This window comes from Podarcis filfolensis (assembly GCF_964270895.1).
Source record: "Podarcis filfolensis genome assembly, chromosome: 6".
In the NCBI taxonomy this organism is placed as follows: Eukaryota; Metazoa; Chordata; class Lepidosauria; order Squamata; family Lacertidae; genus Podarcis; species Podarcis filfolensis.
In genome coordinates, this window is record NC_139609.1 from 43,816,382 (window position 1) to 43,839,069 (window position 22,688).

The following is a 22,688-nucleotide window of genomic DNA, read 5'->3' on the forward strand; positions in this document are numbered from 1 at the left end:
CTTTTGCATCCACAGTGTTTCCAGGGAAATTGTTCCAAAATTTTACTCTATGCATTTCAGGAATATGTTTTCCTGCCACAGTTCATATCACTGGACCATGTTTTATTATGTGACAAATAATATTAGCTGTTTCAACATGCCATGCCATGTACCAAATATGTGAGCTAATAGTCAATTACACGCACAACCTCATTTGTTTCTGGGGAAGCTGTTGCGAAATTGCTAGTTTAGCTGACAAGTCTCATCCAGACTGGAGAATAAATGGGCACATACCAAAGCAATTCAGTACAAACTGAACATAACACTCTGGGAATGCTAATTGTTTGTAATGCTGCACTTGTTGTATTGAGGGGTAAAGTGCATTAAATAACCTGATGGACCATTTTGTGATTGGCAGATTGAAAAGAACTTGCCTGAAAAGCACCATTGCCTTATTTGTGAGGAAAATTGTTACCTTTATTACATAGCCCAAAAGTGCTGTGGCATGTATATAAATGGGTTGATTGATTTACCAGTTAATTGGTTAAATTGGTTACAGTTAGTCAACTAAAAACAAAAGTAGGACATTTATAGTGGTTTATAAACTTTTAAACTTGATATGAACTCTCTAAACATTTCTCACGCTTAAAAAACCCAACGGTTTATTACCACAGCCCATAGAGATGTAGTCATCTCAGGTAGTATACTGGAATGCTATTGAAGGAGAGTTTCCCCTCCCCACGCTTAAGTGCTACAGTCTCTCAGAGGTCATCTTTCAGGGGTGACTTGCCAGTAGTGGAGTCAAAAGTGAGCAGAATCCCACCCTCACTCTGACACCCCCTTTCCCCTCTCTTTTTGACACCCTTTTCTCTCTCTCTCTCTCTCTCTCTCTCTCTCTCTCCTCCTTTCTTTCCTCCCAGTGGTTTGCAAGGAGAGAAACAGAAACAGATCTCTCTTGCTAGCAGTCTGAGCTGATCCCTTGCAAAGGGCTTTTGAAATTAAGTCACATGTGGCAGTAGGACCATAGTTTGCCCATCCCTACATTAAAGTATGGTAATTTTGTCAAATTAGGAGTGGCACTCTTTGGACTTTCAGTCTCAAGTAGCAATATACCTAACATCTCTTCTGGAGCTATTTTCCCAGTATTGTTCTCCCCAGGGTTAATGATCTGACTAACCATTCAGTCAAAGCACTTGTATGGAAATTTACAGTTAGAGAAGCTTTTTTTGCTTGTCCCTTCTTTTATTACAAAGCACTCTTAAGGAAAAGAATGCAAGAGACATCTAAATGCCCTTACATGCATACTGAGTCAGTGCTTTTTTTTCTTTCCTTCCATTTCCCCCCTCCACATACACACAGACAAATAACTGTAGGAAATGAGGTGCATTATACCAGTTTTCATAATATACTCTTCTTAACTGCATCATTTCAGTTTTCTAGTGAACAAAACATGTATGGGGGTGTTTGGTCATAAGATATATATTGGTCTATAGATGAATAAATATGCTTCTCCATCTCTCTCTCTCTCTCTTCTACCCCACTCCACATTTTTCTTTCTTTTTAGAGGAAGAGGTAGGGAAAGTAAGGCTGCATTATTGTTTACTGCTCTCATTTTAATGCTCCTGGTACAACTTTCCTTGGTATCTAGGATCCTGAAGATTACTTTTGAGAGCTCTTTAAGTGGCTTCTTCAACTGCAATTGCAGCAGCTCTTTCTTGGAACCTTGAAGAACAAAACTAAAAAGAAATCCATATCTTTCCCCTCGCAAGTAAAGAAACACATACCGTACTGTAATAATAGCAAAATCAAAGAAAGTAAACAGATGGCTTCTGTTAAAGCCAGCACATCTTATTTATGATCATTTAGCATTGCATCCATTGGTTATTTGAGATGGCCTTTGATGTGAGAACACATAGGTCCATAAGCAGGCGCAGAGGAGATGAGGAAGAAGCATTATATTAATTTGTATCAGCTGCTGGTGGAGGGTCATTTTTGTGCATATGTGTGGAATGGTCTTATTTGCATGTTTGGCAGATTTCAATAGACAGAGAAAAGGTATACAAGCAGAAGGAAGGGCGGAGATGAGCTAATGAAGAATGAAAGAAAGAAATGCTTGTTAGACCCACAGGAAAGAGAAATAAATTCACAGCTGTAGTTTATAAATTGCATCAGCCCTGCCAAAAAAAAAGGAGGGGTGCTTATGCAAACTTTGCTCATTGATTTGTAATCCACTCAAATGAAATCTACAAAGGCAATTTCCTCTATGCAACCTGGAGTGCTACATTAGCAGCGTACAGTCACTGCATCTTTCACGTTTATCACAACTCTTTGAACTTTTCAGGAAAGCTTTTATCCTTGCTACCGTAAATTATTATCTAATAAGGGAATGAGGCTAGTGATCCAAGAGGGCTGCTGTTGAGCTATTAAGCAAGATTAATAGGTCAGTTGAAAGTGCCAATTAAGTACAGGGTACTTGGGGGAAGCGAAGGGAGAGATGGTCACTCTCTGACTGTAGGAAAGTGTTAGCTACGATGGTCATGGGTTGGATCATGTCTGCATGATCATGAAGTTCTGAAATCTTAGGCCTTTGGTGGTTTGAAATAAGCACCAGAAGGACTGGCATTAAGGTAAGTCACACACCCCTTTGTATAGGAGACTGAATTACATGCTATGTAGCCCATGTGGACTCGGATTGAGGAGAGATTTCACAGCAACTTGATAATTCAGGATTGCAGTTCCAAAACCGACAGGCTCAATCTTGGAATGCATGAGCAACCCCCAAGGTATCTCTGACCCCCCTACAAAAACACAAGGAGCCCCCATCAGTGTAAATACCGTAATTTTTGCTCTATAAGACTCACTTTTTCCCTCCTAAAAAGTAAGGGGAAATGTGTGTGCGTCTTATGGAGCAAATGCAGGCTGCGCAGCTAACACAGAAGCCAGAACAGCAAGAGGGATTGCTGCTTTCCCTGCGCAGCGATCCCTCTTGCTGTTTTGGCTTCTGAGATTCAGAATATTTTTTTTCTTGTTTTCCTCCTCCAAAAACTAGGTGTGTCTTGTGGTCTGGTGTGTCTTATAGAGCAAAAAATACGGTAGGTTTGTGGAACTGTTGCCAAAGCCTTCCTCTACTCCTGACCTAGTTGGTGCAAAGCTGCTGCAATGCTGTTGTCTTTAAGCTCAGCCTACAATCACAACAGAGGTGAGGGGAAAGTGTCCAGTTTTCTTTAGCTTCCTTCAGCCACGGGCCCAGGGTGTTAGGCTGATAAAGGCTGCTTTTCACTCAAGCAGACAGGAGCCTCTAAAAGAACTTCTTGTACCACCAGGGCCTGTGGGCAAAAGCCAAGGCTTACAGGTGTCTTCCCCTGCTCCTGAGGATCCAAAGGCCTCTCACAGCACCTCCCAAGTGCAGTGGTGCAGGGAGTGTACCAGGTGGTAGGCTAAGGAATGGAGGAGGGAGGGAGTGCCTATCTTCAAGCCAGAGGGTTGGCCCCCTGAAGCTCTCAACAAAGGGGCAGAGCCCAGGAGAGGAAGTCTTGAGGCTGAGGCTTAAAAAGGCTCAGTCTACTCTCAAGCTCTATTTGAGCAAGTTGGTCACTTGGAGCTTTCTGTGGTCAGGCAATTCTTGCCCTGTAGAATCCAGCGGCAGACCAGAACACCTTTTGGGAGCTGGGGTGGTCAAGGTGTTAATTAAAAAGGAAAGTGCCAAGTCTTTTCTCAGCATTTCAAAGGAAGTCTCCGATTGTGTTTTCATAAGTGGTGGGAATTAGGTGGCTTGGCAGCTTTTAGCTGTAATGGGAAACTTAAAGAGATTCAGGGTCAGCCTTTGTCACACCACACCTGTCCTGTGCCTTAGCTCACTGCACTCTACTGTTTTAAGCTGTTCTTTCCCTGCTGACTCACTTCTGGCACTGGAGCCAAGCTTGGGAGAAGCAGTTAGCTCAGTTGGTTAGAGCATGGTGCTGATGATGCCAAGGTTGCAAGTTTGATCCCCGTATGGGACAGCTGCATATTCCTGCATTGAAGTGGGTTGGACTAGATGATCCTTAGGGTCCCTTCCAACTCTACAATTCTATGATTTCTATGAGTTTAAAGCAGCAGAGTATGGTAAAGTGAAGTAGGAGGAGGGTGTGGGCTTCACTCTCCTCTTCTACTGCTTTTTACATAAAACATTAACCCACCCCCTGCCTTAAAGTCAAAGAGGCATGTTTCATAAACACTTCTATGTACAGTTTGACCCAATTCTGTGCACCTCCATCCTGCAGTTAAGTTGCATATCACAGTCTTTGGGCACAAGCCACCTGATGCTGCAAATGAAACAAGGAAATAAATTTAGAATTGAGGCTTGCATCTAATTAGATACCTTGGCATAAATAAAGACCAGTGGACCAGTTGTGGGGTTTTTTTAACAGCCTCCTCCAGCTTAACCCCCCTCCTCTATATTGTTATTATCTCAGCTACTAGTAAGCTGTGTGGGATCTCACTGGAATGGTACAGGAGGAGCAATGTTTACTTCAACTGTTAACAAAAAAATGCCCTCTTGCGCCAATTAAAAGAACTTGTTTCCAAGAGTGATGTTTCATGTTGCATAATTTGTAAAAGTAATCATTTCCCTATGGATTCTTGAAAGTGCTGAAGCAGAGGGGTGTGTGTGTGTCTTAACAGCAAAACAAATTACACACAATTAAGAGTTTTCAATGGTAGCTCTTGATGGGGGGGGGTGAATTTGCTTTTGGTAATCTAAGTGACCATTAGTTCCCTGCCACTATGGCACCTGGAAGTTTTAATTTGAACTACTTCCTCTAGTTCAACTTTGAATCAGGCATGCAGAGATTGGAGGAGAGAGAAAAATATCAATCCCAACTTTATAGCTCAGAAAACTCTCATTTGTATGCAAATGCCACACGGTGACTTCCAGGGGAAAATTTCACTGTGTTGCAAAAGGGGCTTATCAGTGCAACTCAGAAGCTAAATCCCTGCGTACCTCACTGAGCATTTGCCCTATGCATACCTCTTAATGTGTTCAAAACAAGACATGCTATGAAATTCAGAAATCTACTTACGTTTGGAGGGGAATGAAATTGGCACTCATGAAGGGCCAGAGCAGAGTATACTATAGTGCAGATAACAAGCCTGCACGCACTTGAGTCATCCCCGGTCTTTAACTGGGGCATTCTGATATCTGGCCTCCCCAACTGGCTGCAATGCTGATCTCCAGCCTTTCTGTGCAACTGATTTGCTCTTTTCCCCCCTCCAAATTTCTACAGTTGTTCCCTCTCACTGTTTTATAGTGACCTGCAATTCTTGGACTACTCCAGTTAGATTTGCCACTTTGCTGCTTTCACGCTTAAAAGAGATTTTGGAACATCTGGCTATTTTTCCCTTTAGCTCAGCCTCAATGCTAGACAACAAGCCATTTTCCCATTTGCATTCATTTTGAAGAGCAAGCATGAGCAAATGAGACTGAAGTGTTCTCCCCCTCTTGATGCTCCCTTGGGGGTGGGGAGAATGCACATTGCAGGGGCAACTTCTTGAGTTCCTAGTTGCATTGTGCAGCTGAAGGCACCTCTTCTCCCCCAGCCCCTTGACACTCTTGCACTCACTACAGACATAAAGATGGCACAGGACACACCATCCTTTTTGGGTTCTTGTTGGGTTAGCAGGCACCAGCAAGGAGAGAAGTATTAAAATGAACCTTTCCTTAGTCGAGTATTCAAGATATATTTTATGACCCTTCTGATCACCTGGAGTAAACTGAATACCCCTTATCCATTTGTTTGCCATCTTTGCGACTCATCCACTTCTTTTTTGTTTAGTCCTGTAGCACACAATCAGGAATGCAAAAAGTATCCCTGGGAAAGACAGGTAGCTGATTTCCCCCTGGCGCTCTCTCTGCTGATGAGCAGGAAGCAGGCCATGAAAGCTGTGCACCCTTTGGCTCCGTAGTTACCATTATGAATTGGGTTGGTGTTGGTGCAGTAATATAAGCTATATCAGATGCACTGTGTGGACCTTCCAGTCCCTGAAATAGAGATGTATACCGGTAGCTGTGCCCTTGGTGGTAGTGGATAAGAATAAGGATAGCAAGAGCAATCTCTATTATTTCTTTCAATGAGGAGCAAGTGGAAGCATCAGAATGGAACAGAGTAGGAGGCAGTGGTGATAAAATACACACTTGTGCATGCAATAAAAATGCATGTTAATCCCCACCCCCATTGGGAAATAGGAAACAAAAAGAGATTTGGGTGGCTCTTTGGAAAAAGCCTGAAACGCTGAAAATATGGAAGACTATGTCTGTTGGGTAGGTTTGAGCTCTCCTAACTCACCTCTTTTGCTTTTATTCCACAGTCTGTTCCCCTACTGAGTTCCAGTGCAGCAACAAGACTTGCATAGCTACAATTTTTGTCTGTGATGGTGACGATGATTGTGGTGATGGCAGTGATGAGAGGAAGTGCCCGCCCCTCACCTGCAACCCCAACGAGTTCCAGTGCAATAACAGCCTGTGCATCCCAGAGATCTGGGTCTGTGACAATCAGCCTGATTGTGAGGACCATTCCGATGAGTCAACGGAGAAGTGTGGCTTCAAAGCCAAGCCGCAAGCCACAAGCACCTGTGCAGCTCACGAGTTCCGGTGCGGCAATGGAGAATGCATCCATCTGAACTGGAAATGTGACGGAGATGAGGACTGCAAAGACAAGTCGGACGAGCAAGATTGTCGTAAGTGTCCACGGGGCATTGAAGGGCACATGGGGAGTTAGCCTTCTCATGGGGTATTTTTGTGGGCCTGTCAACGGTCACCTATCCTAAAGTGATTGCCCTTGCAATCCAGCCCCATGCATGCTTACTTGGAGGTAACATCTCACGGAGTTCAGAGGGTCTTACTCCCAGAGATGCATAGAACTGCAGCCTTTCATGTTTACATGTGAATCAGTGAATCGGAGGTTGAAGTGAGTTGCAGAAGAGCTGCCACCACCAAGCCAAACCAGGGCTGCTTCTTTCATGCATCTTTTATCCCAAGATAAGGTGTCATTAGTGGATTCGGTTGCTGTTCCATACTGACCTGTGACTCACCCAAGATAATCAGGAAAATAGTGTTGCTGAAACTCCGGGTTATTATTTCAAGATAAAAATTCTGAAGTGCAGCCCCATGATAGCTAAATTATTATGGTAGAAATGAGCCCACAGGCTCCCAAGAGCAACATTTTATATTTTTAAAAGCAAACTTTATTCATGTGTGTGTGTGTACGCGCACGCACACACACAGCAAAATACATAGAATTTGTACCCAAATGTGACTTCAGCAGTTTCAGAAAAACACATATTTTAGATAGAGCCTGCTTCAGATTTCCCTTTTTATAAATTATTTCCTTGAAATGATAATATTCTCACCATCTTATTCCTTTTTACATTTTCTTTATACAGTCTGTAGGATTATACCCATTTGGGGCATTTCCGCTACTGTTTTGCAATTACTATTATTTCCATTTTCTTTCTATGTATATAGTACAGTGGTACTTTGGTTTTCAAATGGCTTGGCTCCCAAACAAATCGGCTCCTAAACACTGCAAACCCAGAAGTGAGTGTTCCAGTTTGTGAACGTTTTTTGGAAGCCAAACGTCCGACACGGCTTCCATGGCTTCTGATTGAGTGCAGGTAGTTCCTACAGTCAATCAGAAACTGTGCCTTGGTTTTCGAACGGTTCTGGGAGTTAAACGGACTCCGGGAACAAGTTCAACAACCAAGGTACCACTGTATAATAATAATAATAATAATAATCTACACCCTTATTTATCAAATTACATATTAGCCCTTGAATCTATGAGCAACAGTTCTAGGCAAAGTGATAATGCTGCTGGCATCTGTATAACATTTCTCCTGGCAGTTGGGTAACCAGTCAGAGTTGATGGGCTAGTTAATTCTCTTAAGGCTATCCATAGAAAAGCATTTGCAGTATACTTTTCTGCTCCTGAACTGAGACTACTGAGGAAACACTGCTATCTACAGCTGCATAAGTTTTGCATGCTAAAATAGAAGCTCCTCTCATAGAAGTCATCACGATGTTCACGGCCCCAAGTTACTGAATAATGGATTTCTCTCCAGTTAGCTTTGTGCCTTCCACAGATTGCTGCAATGTTTGGGGATGTTTCATCCATTTTTCAGATGCTAAAAAGCTTAAGCTGGTCATTCACCCAATGACTGTGGGAGAGAGAGAAGGAAATGGAGAAAATGTTTCACTGAAATATTCATAATTGTGACACAGGAATGACATGAAATATTTACATTTAACAGCTACGTGTAAGCAGGATGGCTGACGAATGGCCATCTGTGAGGGCTGAATTTTTTCGTTCCCTTTAGAAAGCCTCTTTCAATTTACATACAAAACTATGGGGGAAATCACTGGATATCACTTGAATAAGTCCAATAACTAAGCGATGCCTGCCTTCAGGAATTTTACTCTGGTTTAAAAATCTCCCTTTGTGCTCCTGCATATACCACTTATTTTTCCCATCCAATCTTTGTCTTCCATCTTGCTTTCGTGACACCTCTTTCCTGTATTGTGGCAAGGAATCTTAACAGGAACAGCCTAGAATTTTCTTCTTCCTTCCATGCTTTGTTTTTAATAGCTTGTTTGGATCAGTAAGATGATGTCTTATCCAACATGTGTCATTTTGATGTCCTAGAGACAAACATTATTACTATTATTATTATTATTATTATTATTATTATTATTATTTATTTGTACCCCACCCATCTGGCTGGGTCTCCCCAGCCACTCTGGGCAGCTTCTAACAAAGATTAAAAATACATTAAAATGTCACACATTAAAAAAGGGCTGCCTTCAGATGTCTTATAAATGTCAGGTAGTTGTTTATCTCTTTGACATCTGATGAGAGGGCGTTCCACAGGGTGGGCGCCACTAGCAAAAAGGCCCTCTGCCTGGTTCCCTGTAGCTTTGCTTCTCACAGTGAGGGAACCACTAGAAGGCCCTCGGTACTGGACCTCAGTGTCCGGGCAGAATGATGGGGGTGGAGATGCTCCTTCAGGTATACTGGGCCGAGGCCGTTTAGGGCTATAAAGGTCAGCACCAACACTTTGAATTGTGCTCGGAAACGTACTGGAAGCCAATGTAGGTCTTTCAGGACCGGTGTTATACGGTCTCAGCGGCCGCTCCCAGTCACCAGTCTAGCTGCTGTATTCTGGATTAGTTGTAGTTTCCGGGTCACCTTCAAAGGTAGCCCCACATAGAGCACATTGCAATAGTCCAAGCGGGAGATAACTAGAGCATGCACCACTCTGGCGAGATAGTCCGCAGGCAGGTAGGGTCTCAGCCTGCACACCAGATGGAGCTGATAGACCGCTGCCCTGAATACAGAATTGACCTATGCCTCCATGGACAGCTGTGAGTCCAAAATGACTCCCAGGCTATGCACCTGGTCCTTCAGAGGCACAGTTACCCCATTCAGGACCAGGGAGTCCTCCACACCAGCCCGCCCCCTGTCCCCCAAGAACAGTACTTCTGTCTTGTCAGGATTCAACCTCAATCCATTAGCCACCATCCATCCTCCAACTGCCTCCAGGCACTCACACAGGACCTTCACTGGTTCCGATTTAAAAGAGAGGTTGACGTAGGCTAGAAACAAGCGTTCTGCCTGCATGTTCTCTCCTCTCTTTCCTTTTCCCTGTTTTTGCCTGCCTTAATTCAATACCTTCTGGTTTGTTAAAACCACAGTTTTCTGTGACACTGAGCTGATAAATCACGATTTGATATCTTTGTTTGCAGGGAATGGTCAAACCACAGTTTGAGTGTGGCTTGCTATTCTGGTGTATACGTAGCACTCAAACCACAGTTTTCAAATGTGAACATAATACAGAAAGTATTGAATTAAAGCATAAGAGAGAGGAGAGGAAGCCACAGGCATGCAGCACATCCCTGGCCCAACAAACCATAGAAACCATGATTTGTTGGGCAAAGACCGTCAGGTCTGAAGCAGGCCACAGTCATTTTTTTCTTCCTGGAGATTTATTCCCATGTACACATTCCAATACTGTGGACCATGTTCAACCTAGTAGAAGTGGAAGCAAGCACAAGGGCTCCTGCTAACACAAAGGGACTTCCCCCCTTTCCTCTCCCTGAGGACTCCCAGAATTGCGCATTGAGGAGGTTGTTCTGCTGGGCAAACAGAAATGCTTGAGCTGGCATAATGTTTGCTTTAGTGCAATACTGAATTCTTCTCATCATGTTTATTGTGTTAAGTTCAAAATTCTCCTTTAAAAACATTGACATTACAAGGTCTGCTCTGGTCCCACTACACTTCTTTGTAGTGTACGTAATAGAGGGATGTCAGGAATTAAAACTGAGTCTGTCCTGAGGCCAGGTTCTTTCACTTGTTGCTGTAATTACTTTGAAAGAATGAAAGCACTGGCTATGTGTTAATTATGATAAATAGTAAAAATGCTTTGGCAGAGAAACAAAAAGGGAGATGAGCAGATGAACCAAAAAATAGAAAAGGTTTGCTTCGGTGGGTGATATTTCTTGTTTCTGTAGAAGTATTAAATATTTTTTAAATCCCATAAAATGTGCTTAGTGACAGAGCACTGTGTGTGGCATCTCCTACAAAATAATCTGAGGTGATGGTACTGAAAGAGGCCTTTGCTTGAGATAACTGGAGAATGACTGCTGATCTAGATAGACCCTCAGAATAAGGCAACTCAAAGTATCCCTAAAGACATGCATGCCTTTAAAATTATTCATATGACATACAATACATTTACCTTTGAACAATATGAAATGTAATATAAGGAGTGTTTCAGCTATTAACGACATAGCCATAAGGAGACAGGCAGGAGATCAGCATGGATTCAATATGAGCAGCACAGGGCTTGCAGCAGGTCTGATATGCTTAATGAGTGTGGCAAGCCTCTGGAAATAACCCCGTACAGGTGCATTCTTCACAGTTCCCATTTGTGCTACAAATTTTCACGTGCAACTTTGGACTAATTACTCCAAATGCCTCCATATGGCACATTTTACCAGCTGGCAACAGAAGCCCTAAGCAGTTTGGCGGGTAGGTTTTTCTGGCTGATAGAGCAGGAGAACAACCTCATCACCAAACCCTTCAAGCATTTGCATTCCGTGATTCAAGTTAGTGAAGAACGCCGCTGCATTGTCCCATCCTTCTATGTTTTCAACCTGCCTTATTTTTTTGTGTTCCCATATTGCTTCACATTAACAAGCTAAATGGATTGTTAACAGGCTGTCATGGACAAATAAGAACCAGCTTGGATCTATGGCTGCTCAGATCCCAAGGTGGCAATTTTCAAAATATTTGAATTGCTGATTTTTTGTTGAATTAGCTTAGTCCCATTGACTTCAATGAGGCCAAAGTGGCTTAAGTTGAAGAGGGCTGTGCTTGACAGTAGGTCCCCTATCCAAAACACGGTGATAAAACTGCAGTCCCCCAGTGTACCATATGTCAGAAGGTAAACATGTAAAATGTGCCTTTTGGAATAAAAAATACCAGAGATGATCAGGACAGTGCCTTGCAATGCAACATCCACTTTTTCTGGTGCTTTCTGCCACATGATGCTGGATCTAAAAAGTATCCCCGTAGGATAATTGCACAAAGTCCTTTTTAAAGGATGTGCTAACATGCAGCACAGAGTGGAAACCTTGGTGCACTCCCACATCTGACTTTCAACATACCTGCAAAGACACTTTTGCACGTTTTGACACTTTGGCGAGTTGGGAGGCATTTGTAATTTACTAAGGACAAACAGAAGCACTATAAAGCATTGTGCAAACAGTTCTCCTTGCCAGAGCATGGTTCAACATAGTGATCTTGAGTCCCTGCTGTGTGTATGTCCAGCATGGGGGATTGTACCATATCATGTTATCATGCCTTATGGTGCCTGCTGTGCTTGTTGCTTGTTGCCTCCTTGCTTTGCCCCAGGGTATTGGAGGAGCCATAATTTCTGATCTCCGGGACAGTTTGCAAAATTGCCGCAGAGATTCTGCCGGGAGGCTCTCGGATCACATGAATTAGTGTCTGTGTCATATTGCTCCAGCAACTCAATGGCAGTGATTTTCTGTCATTTAGGATAAGGATGCAATTCCCCAAAGAGGAGGCACTCAAATGAGTGCTTTGAGATAGGTTTATTCAGGGACACTGCGGCAGCTGTAAGCTTTGAAATTCAGCTCGGAGGTTGCTGTTTTGCACCCTCTAAAACCTTCAGTTGTTGCTGTTTTTTACTGACAGGTTTTTTTTAAAAATGATAGAGACAATTAAGCTTGCTGGGCGAAAAGGTCCAGAATAAAAGGGATTGGAAGCAGCTAGGACAGAAGAAGATATCCCCATGGTAGAAGGAACTATTGTCAACAGCAAGGCCTACTGAGAAAACCATTCCCAGCAAGAAACTGGTCAAGACCATAAGGAGAGTTAATGTACTGAACAGGGTATTGGACTTTTTAAAAAGACAATTCAGACTTCCTCAATAGAATATGTCTATATTTTGAATGCTTTTTTGGGGGGGTGACATTGATAATTTTTGATGGTATTTTAGACCCCCTTTCTCTTATATGTACCTGCATAAGGATTTTAAAAAATGATTTATAACATTTCACCACTCACTTACTGTTCAGTTGACTGTTTGTTTTTTCACAGCCTCTCTTTTCTCACACTGGTGACCTTTTAAGAATTTTATTCTTTTAGATATGTATTTATTTATGAATCTGTCCCCCACATCTCAGTATAAGTATGTATGTATTTTTGTTTGCATTAAAAATTGAATAAGGAGGAAGTAATGAAAGAAAATCCATGCTCAGCTATGAAGCTCACTGAGTGGCCCTGGGCTATTCGCCCTCTTTCAGCCTAACCTCCATAACCGAATGGCTGTGAAGTCAGAACTGGGCAAGTCCCTCTCCCCATGTATGCCACACTGAATTCTAGTGTGGTGAGCAATGGCGCCAGTCCCCACGGAAGAAACTTCAAAAGAATAAAAAATATAAACAGCAATGTAAAATACAAGATAATTTCTACAAATGGCTCACAGCGCCAAATGACCAGCAGTAATAAAAAAGCACCCACTCAGCCCAAAATATAAAAACACAGTTCCTCTAACTGTTCCTTTTCTAATAATAGTGCAGCAATAAAAATATGATTCACATATTGGTTACCTGAAGAAAATAATTACCTTAGGTCCTTTCCAACAGATGGGAGTGCAGTAGCTTTCCAGAGGTCAAATGACAATGAATTCCAGAACCCAGAGACTACTGCTAGAAACAGAACTGTTTATTTTGTTTTATTTAAGTTTTCGTTTATTTAGGTCCTGCTCTTTAGGACTAGTCTATCCAAGGCAACTCACAAAGTACAGTGGTAGCTTGAGTTACAAATGCCTCAGGTTGCAAACGCTTCAGGTTACAAACTCCGCTAACCTGGAAGAGTTACCTCGAGTTGAGAACTCCGCCCCAGGATGAGAATGAAAATCATGTGCCGGCGGCGCAGCAGCAGCAGCAAGAGGCCCCATTAGCAAAAGCATGCCTCAGGTTAAGAACGGACCTCCGGAACGAATTAAGTTGGTAACTAGAGGTACCACTGTAATAAGAAGATAGAATTAATTACAATAAAATCACAATCTGTTTTAAAAACAGCATTAACACTGAGGCAGAAAACTTGTGTCAAAATATTCAGAAGTGTGTTAATTTTTATTCCTTTTTTTCCCCCAAGCTCTGGTGACCTGCAGCCCTGATGAGTTCCAGTGTGGTGATGGGACTTGCATCCATGGAGCCAAACAGTGCAACAAAGTGCATGACTGCCCTGACAACAGTGATGAGGCTGGCTGCGTTAACGGTAGGTGCAATCTAACGGTAGGTGTATGGGGTATAGCAGAAACTGTTGCTCTGGAAAGGCTCACATAGATGCTAGAGATGGCATCTAGTCCATTTTTCACGACTCACTGTGAACTTCTGGACCACCCGCAATGAGGCTTCCTCAGGGAAATACCCTCCCCCCCCAAAAAAAAAAACTTTAGTAGGCTTTGCTTTTGTCACATGTTGCAGCTAAATACCCCATTGCCTAATCCCATCCCATTTCTTCTAAATTTCCTCCTCTTGCATCTTTATGTCCTTTCTTCATTTTCACGTGCCTAATCTAACGTCATCTGCTTTCCCTCCCTTGCCTGACGCAACAGAAGCGGCGTGCGAGAATCCCACCAAGTTTCAGTGTAAGAGTGGAGAGTGCATAGAGGAAGTCAAGGTGTGCGATTCGCACAGGGACTGCAGGGACTGGTCTGACGAGCCCCTGAAAGCATGTGGTACAGTACACTACTCTTCTTTATTTTGTCCTCCTGTTTTAACAATCCCTCACATCCTCTGTCTGCTTAGGGCCGTCAGAACAGGGGCATATGGCTGCTGGTGATGTGCCTAATGTAGTTTTTCTGCCCGCCTTGTTTGTGTGTCTATTGCATGGGTGCAAAAGGAACTGGAATCTAATAGCTTGAGTCATAGGCCGGGCATTGTTCTGAGGAAATGCCCTGTCACATCAGGAAATAAATCCAGGTTGATTGCAAAGAGGTTTTGAACTCACACATGATATGAATTTCCCTCATCTCCTGACCTCTTGCTGATGCTAATTATTTGTTGTAGCTATCGTAAAGTATAAGACAAGGTTTATGTGAATGTTCACATTTCTCTTACAGTTAGGTCTTATAACTGGTCTTATAACTGGCGTGAAGTCAACACACAGGCTCAATTCATTCTTCCATACATTTTATTTGTATGCCTTTTTTGCACAAACGAAATCATGCTCAACACTGGTTGCAAGAAAGAATAGAAGAATGCCTTTCAACCGAACACTACAAAAACAATTTCACAATAATATAGCAAAACAATGGCATAGGAATAATGTAGCAAAACAATAGCAAATATAATAACATACCCCCCAAAATACATTTCAATACCATGAATATAATATGGTTACTTCGGGGGTCAGCAAACTTTTTTAGGAGGGGGCCGGTTCACAGCCCCTCAGTGGTGGGCCAGACTGCGTGCACACACAATGCACACAGTGGATGGGGGCTTCCCTCTCTCCCCCAAGCCCTCTCCTCCCTTTCCTACCTCCTCCGCTGCTCTGCCTGCAGTTGGGAGCTGCTTGTGGCGGTGGCGCCTCTCCTTTCTGGGTCACCAGCTTTCCTGGGTGCCAGGCGTGGGGCCAGCAGGCGTGCCAAGCTCCAGCCGAAGCCCCATGACGCTACCATCACGATGCACCCGTCACGATGCCCATAGCACGGCCATGGACGGAGAGGCCGGCGGGTGGGTGGCGAGTCTGAGCCACACCTCAGTGCGTGGGTGGCGAGGCTTCGGATTGGCTGGCTGCTGGCACCAATCAAAGCCCAGCTCCCTTCTTCTGCAGGGCGGGGAGAAGCCGGGATTAGGGAGGAGGCGCCGCCACGGTGTGTGGGGGGGAATGGTGCCCGAAAAAATTGCAAAAAAAATGGCGCAGCCCGAACGATCACGCCAATCCAAGCGGCGATTCCAGGACCGTCCACAGCCCAGATCCAGAGGGCAATTGGGCCTGATCCAGCCCACGAGCCTTAGTTTGCCGACCTCTGGGTTACTTAAACAGCATGCAGCATCAAGTAGCAAAAATAGCGCAATCCCGAGCTTCACCTTAGTCCTAGGAACACCCCTCCTGTGATGTTGTTCAGTGTCCCTCTCCTGCTGCAGCTTCTTAGAAGACTTCCAAGGGCAAGGGGTGGGGTAGCTGGAAACACCCCTCCCACGATGTTGCTTCAGATGTGCACCCAGGTAGTGACAGTATACATGTGGTAGAGAAGTGGGCAAACATGCCCCACTCTCCAGTCCACAGATAATGTCACACACAGCTCCACGCAGGGCAGTATTTACACAAGCCCCACTACTCTTTCCTAAGGACCACACAAGTCAGGCATCCACAACAGCATATACCTACATGGGCATCACTGATATGCATGAAGTTGTTAGGGACAGGAGGCTTACCTTCTCCCACGCCATGTGAGAGGTGTTGGCACCTGGGTAAGTGCCTGAATGGGACTCTGCAAATGCATCCTCACTTAAAATTTGCATTTATTTTGATTGCACTCAGCAGGGGTGTGTTTATAAGAAAAGGTCTCCGTGGAAGAACAGCAGCTGATTATTTCCATAAAAATGTATCATGTAAACTCATTGTAAAAGCTCTGAGTGATGAGGCGCTGGGCAAATGTCATTAAGATATAGGAATAATTCAGTTATCTGTGACTTAGAGGTGTATTCAAAAATAGCAGAATCCTGATCACATCGTTAAATAAGCCAAATATGTATTGACTGAATAATATTCACCAACAGAGTCGTCTCTTTTGGCATGTTTTTTTATTGACAAGTGATCATGAATTCAGAATAGCGTGTTCCCTTAGAGCAGAGAAAGTATAAGATCTCTTTCTAGGATGATCAAACAAAGCTATTCTTATTGATGTGGACATGACTGAACTGTTAACGCTGCTGAATACGCTCTTGGCCACGAACAGAATCAGTTTCTCTCTGAATACATTGTCAAGAAGGGGATTGAACAGACTGAATCTTACCATTAAGACTGCTTTTACTGCTGGTACCATACATGACTGTTTGTTTTTGTGACATCTTGAAGGCTCTGGTTATTTATTATTTATTTAGCATCAATGATAAGGTGCTGTGTAGAACATTCCTCTGTGCCTTGGCCCCCTGGTTTCACCTTTTTACCCCAGTTTCTGTTTCTGGGCAACAGCAAGTCTGCCTTATTTGGCTTTGGTAAGGATTATCTTAGTGCCAGAATTGGGACCCTTGGACCCAGTTTCCATCTGCCCCCGCTGGCATGGCCAATGGTCAGAGGTGGTGGTAGCTGGACACCACCTCAGTTCCATACCCCTGCTGTTGGGCTGGGTGAGAAGAAGAAGAGTTTGGATTTGATATCCTGCTTTATCACTACCCTAAGGAGTCTCAAAGCGGCTAACATTCTCCTTTCCCTTCCTCCCCCACAACAAACACTCTGTGAGGTGAGTGAGGCTGAGAGACTTCAGAGAAGTGTGACTGGCCCAAGGTCACCCAGCAGCTGCATGTGGAGGAGCGGGGAAGCGAACTCAGTTCACCAGATTACGAGTCCACCGCTCTTAACCACTACACCACACTGGCTCAAGCTGAAGCTTGACAAGCTGAAGCTCAGTCCAGAAAAGTCAGAGATGGCTTAGCAATTGTATGTACCATCTGTTCTGAATTGTGTTAGGGATATTTGGGGGTTATTCTTGGATTTGCTTGTGCTTCTGGATGTCTAGGTAGTAATGCTCATCCAAAGTACCTTTTTCCATGTTTGGCTGCACCTTCTCTTGGGAGATGGGGACCTTGCCGCAGTCATGTGTGTCTGGACATCCTCAATATGGGACTGTTGTAATGCACTCGGCATTGATAACCCTTGATAACTATTCAGAAGCTTGAGTTGGTCCGGAATGCAGCAGCATGATTACTTGCAAATTACAAAGGGATGGAAAATAAAACTGCAAAAATCATAATGCTGTTATACGATCTATGCCGCAATTGTGTACAATATTTTCTAAAAAAAAACACCAAACCACACACACGAGGTGCCTCCACAGCTATCTATGCACATGCCCTGTCTGTACTTAATTGGCATAAATAGAATCAGCACATTAGAAAGCAGGACAAACACAAAAGAGAATGCCTGCTGGTATGAATGGGCAAGATCAAAGTTGTTCCTCATTTATAAATTCAAATACATCTGTGGACTACTCTGGTCTAATTTGAATGGGAGAAAAGCAGGAAAAGGTAAAGGTACCCCTGCCTGTACGGGCCAGTCGTGACCGACTCTGGGGTTGCGTGCTCATCTCGCTTAAGAGGCCGGGAGCCAGCGCTGTCCGAAGACACTTCCGGGTCACGTGGCCAGCGTGACAAAGCTGCTCTGGCGAGCCAGCACCAGCGCAGCGCACGGAAACGCCGTTTACCTTCCCGCTATATAGATGTACCTAATTATCTACTTGCACTTAGGGGTGCTTTCGAACTGCTAGGAGCTGGGACCAAACGACGGGAGCTCACCCCGCCGTGGGGATTCGAACCACCGACCATGTGATCGGCAAGTCCTAGGCACTGAGGTTTTACCCACAGCGCCACCCGCGACAAACAGCCAAATGCTCAAGTGTGGACAAGCCCTAAGTGCAGAGACAAGCCCTGAGGCAGAGATGAGGAGTTCCTCTGTTCTCCTTGCTAACCTCTGAATAAGACCTCCAACATTAATTATTTCCAGGCGCATGAGCACTCCCACAAGTCATCCCGGTGTTTCAGATTTGGTGTTAAACGTACCGTTTGACAACAGAAGCATCTATTCAGTGTCAAGAGACCAGAGGCATGACTTTTTCAGTTCAAAGGCTTTGTATTGGCCATTGCACCTTCCGGGGCACTTGATATACACCCAGTTTGAGACATGAGAGTGACTTGCAGAAGCGAGACTGCTTTAACAGATGTGGCGTAGGCTACGTTGAGTAAACCTGTCATCCTCCTAGTTTCAGTGAGATGGTTATAGAACTTGGCATAATATGCTGCAACGACCTACTGTAAACAAAAACAACAATTAATATTGAAGACCTTCTTCACGTTCCAGCAACCTTCAGTAGTGTTTCACTATGCGTATGGCCTAATTGGCTAATGTCCAATCTAGCCAATAGTCACAGCAAGATCAATCTAAACAATGGATAGCAGGCAACATGTACCACCATCATAATCTGAGGGACTGTTCTGGTCTCTGTGTACTTCCTCTGTTAATAACATTGTTAACTGTAACATTTTTGTTCAGATAGGGTGAGAATGCTGCACCAAAGGTGTTGTGGAAATCTTTCCAGTGCAGTGTTTTCCGCCTGTTACATTTTCTTCCAAGGTTCATGTCTTACCCACTAAATAACTGCATTCATGAAAAGACGGGTAGTTGGACAGCGAGGCTCAGGGAGAGAATGCATCAGCAGCTTTTCCCCCTCATGTCTTAGATTCAGACTGGTCCCAACAAATCTTCTTACTGCGGGATTCCTACATTGAACTGCACAGCAAATCCCACACTAGGAAGAAAACATTGTTCCTCACTTTGTGTAGGTTAATTGAAATGGCAAGCGAAATGTTGTTTCGGGCATTGAAATGACCTCCTTCAACCCCCTCAGCAGTTTAGAGTTGCCAGGATAAAATTGTAGTGGATTTTCAATTTCAGCTCCTGCCAATGGGGGAACAAATGGTCTGGACTCCCCCCACCCCACCCCCTACAAGTTGTCAGGGTTAGACAGGATTATTACTGGCAGGGTATCTGGAACTGCAGAGTTCCTTTGTTCCTCCTTCCATTGCGTTCCTCAGATGGAAAAACTGACATAGATTGGCTTAGTTAATTCACAGTGCAGTTGGTTAGAGTGCCAGACTGGGACAGAGGAGACCAGAAATTTCAGGTGCAAAAACTGCATCTATTGCAGAATGCTGCTGCTGGAGTTTTTGCAGGCACTTTGTGGAGGCGCCATCTTACACTTACCTTGTGGGATGTGCCGTGGCTGCCTATATGTTAACTGGCCCAATTCAAGGTGTTACCTTGATATTTAAAGTGCTGGACAACTTGGGACCTGGGCATTTGATGCAGCAGCCTCTCCCCATACCAGCCATCACTGCAATTGATCAAGGGGACCTTGCTTGTAGTCTCACTGACTTCTTTTGCTCATTGTCTTGGAATGTGAGACAGGGCCTTCTTGGTGATTGCTCCCCAACTCTAAAATTCATATCCCTTAGAAGAGCAGACAGCAATGTCACCTAGTTACAGCCCATCTTCTCCCCAGGCCTTTGGGAGTACTAATATTGCCTTAGTTCTAGGCTGTGTACTGTATTGTTTTAGTTGTATTGTAATGTGTGAAATTCATTTTAATTTAGTTGTGTATGCTGTTTTATTACCATTGTACACAGCTTTGGGACTGTTTCTTGTCAAAAACAGTGATGATTTCTATGAAATAACTATAAAAACTCATCTGGAGGGCTAATAGGTTTCCCACCACTGGTGATCAGTGTGATGAGTAGATGTTTGTTTTTCGCTAACTTGCTTATTATTTAAAAGTTCCATCCTTCTGCTTTGGCTTACGGTGGTACCTCGGGTTACATATGCTTCAAGTTACATACGCTTCAGATTACAGACTCCGCTAACCCAGAAATAGTACCTCGGGTTAAGAACTTTGCTTCAGGATGAGAACAGAAATCGTGCTCCGGCGGTGCGGCAGCAGCATGAGGCCCCATTAAGAACGGACCTCCGGAACGAATTAAGTACTTAACCCGAGGTACCACTGTATAACAGATCATAAACAAACAATAAAAGTAATTTGGACAAGGAGATACACGTTAAGGCAAAGTTATGTGAACAGGTCTTCCATTCAAATTGCTGCTGTGGGGAAAAAGAGATTTGGTGGCTATTTCTGTTTAGGACATCTTATACTGAGGGAATACCATCAGTGATACCTGGTAATATTTAATATTCTGGTCTTTTTTGAAATTTGCAGTCTTAGGACTGAACCTTTTGTTAAGTCTAAATAGCCCATACCTCTCTTCTAGGAGTGAATGAATGTGCACTCAACAATGGCGGCTGCTCCCACATATGCAGAGATTTGAAGATTGGCTATGAGTGTGAGTGTCCTCCTGGATACAAGCTTCTCGACAAGAAAACATGTGGAGGTAATTTGCATAGAAGCAGCAGCTCTTTGTGTTTCTCTGTACAGCAGCACATAATTATAGTCGCTCCAGGCTCACTCCACATCCTGATGGGCTTAATTACAAGTTACTGATGATTTTTAAACTTCCCTTCCAGACATAGATGAATGTGAGAATCCCGACGCTTGTAGCCAGATCTGCATCAACTACAAGGGAGACTATAAATGCGAATGCTATGAGGGTTACGAGATGGACACTCTGTCCAAAAACTGCAAAGCTGTAGGTAAGGAAATGCTCTCATCCATTCTGCATGATCCATAGAAAGCCAGGTGCAGGCTTGAGAACCCACAAGTAGAATTGACAAGTAACTCTGTTGAGATGATTGCTCAAAAGTCAAACATGATTGATGGCTCAGTTTGCAGAGTGGAAGTAAAGTGCTTGTTCTAAAATCTAGAGGATGCAAACAGCTCTGTTTGGACTAATTCACATGCTACATTTCTGCAGAAACAGGCAGGAACTGCTGTTCCATGTACTTGCAAAGGAAAACCTAATGAATGAATTGTTACTTGCAGAATTCTAAAATGAATTCTTACAACCTTTAGTTTTCTTTGCAAAGGTATATAGAATTTGTTTTCATCAAGCTACCCTCTTGCTTTTGCATTATCTGTGAGGTGGTAGTCAACATATGCTGTAATACTCAAATATCCTTTATTAGGCATAGCAAACCACACATTATCAACAAACACCGTATACAAATTGTGCAAAATACAAGCTTAATATGCTGTAATAGAATCTGTACTCCTTCCTAAATGCCTTGGTGCCATCTTAGATTAATTCTCTAGACCTGCCCCTTTGAGGAAGCTGTGGAGGTGTGCATGTCTGTGTGCATATATATCTCTAATCTAGACGGGGTGGGGGGAATCTCCCAATTATTTCTTCAGTAACTAGATATAATAATGGTTGCTTGAAGCATTTTCTTTCTAAATTTTTAATGACAGAAAAATCTAATTATGGAACATTGTCTGCATTAGGACCTCATGATAAACCATAAATATCATGATGGAAGTAAGCCTAGCTCCCGCCCCCAGGTCATGCACTCCTCTCATTTTCTTCCAGCACAGCTGCAAGGATGAGTTTGGAAGCTGTGCCTTCCATTTTCAATTGCCCAGCCAATATTGCATGAAACTTGCCCTTGATTTTATTTTTTAATAGACAGATTTCACTGCAGGGGAGATTCCTGTGTTGCTCTTAATGCAATGTTCCCAATCCTCCAATTGTTCAGGTGTATGAGTGTCTCTTCCATCTGCCAAGTTGAGAGAAATAATGTGTGAGTTGCCACTTAGCTACAGCAAATGTGATTTGCTAGTGCTGGTAAGAACAGCAGCCACTACTGATCCTTCCTGTTGTTCTAGCCAGTTTCAGATGCTCCCAAAGCTTCTATTTTCCTTCCAGCTCAGACATGCTCTTATGACAAAGCAACTGAAGTGAGATCTAACTCTGTACCAGAGAGCTATGCTATTTTGTAAAATAAAATAAAGTAACTTCCGGAGTTCTGTTCCATGCAGGGAAGAGCCCGTATTTGGTTTTCACAAATCGCCATGAAGTACGCAAGATAGACTTGGTGAAAAGGGACTACTCTCGCATCATCCCCATGCTGAAGAACGTGGTTGCTTTGGATGTGGAGGTGGCAACAAACAGGATATACTGGTGTGATTTATTCTACAGGAAAATATACAGGTGCGGGGCTCTCATTTGCCTACCCAAACAGCCACATCTTATGTCAACTTAATTGCAAGGTCTTTCGGAACTCAAGTTTTTTCCCCCCTCTTCAATGTGGCATCGGAAATGTGCCTGTTGAAAGTGTGCATCTGTGTGCCTTTGGGGTGCAACGCCCAGATGCATGTGCTGAGACTGTGTCTAATTACACAGTGAAACAGCATTTGCTTGATGCAACAAAGCTGACCGTCTCTCTTAGGCACTCAGATCTGAATTACTATTGCCC

General features: G+C 43.6%; 1 protein-coding gene across 4 annotated transcripts in view; it reads left to right on the forward strand.

Moving 5' to 3' along the window:
• The window catches only part of LRP8 (LDL receptor related protein 8), a 192,343-nt gene that overhangs the window by 148,698 nt on the left and 20,957 nt on the right, over positions 1-22,688 (forward strand). For 2 of the 4 annotated variants that reach the window (XM_083619434.1, XM_083619433.1), the window contains 6 exons: positions 6,325-6,693; positions 13,701-13,823; positions 14,164-14,286; positions 20,591-20,710; positions 20,844-20,969; positions 22,252-22,423. In XM_083619434.1, the coding sequence (XP_083475560.1) occupies positions 6,325-6,693; positions 13,701-13,823; positions 14,164-14,286; positions 20,591-20,710; positions 20,844-20,969; positions 22,252-22,423 (1,033 nt within the window). The remainder of the gene's footprint in view (positions 1-6,324; positions 6,694-13,700; positions 13,824-14,163; positions 14,287-20,590; positions 20,711-20,843; positions 20,970-22,251; positions 22,424-22,688) is intronic. The other 2 variants (XM_083619436.1, XM_083619435.1) reach the window with 1 other exon arrangement.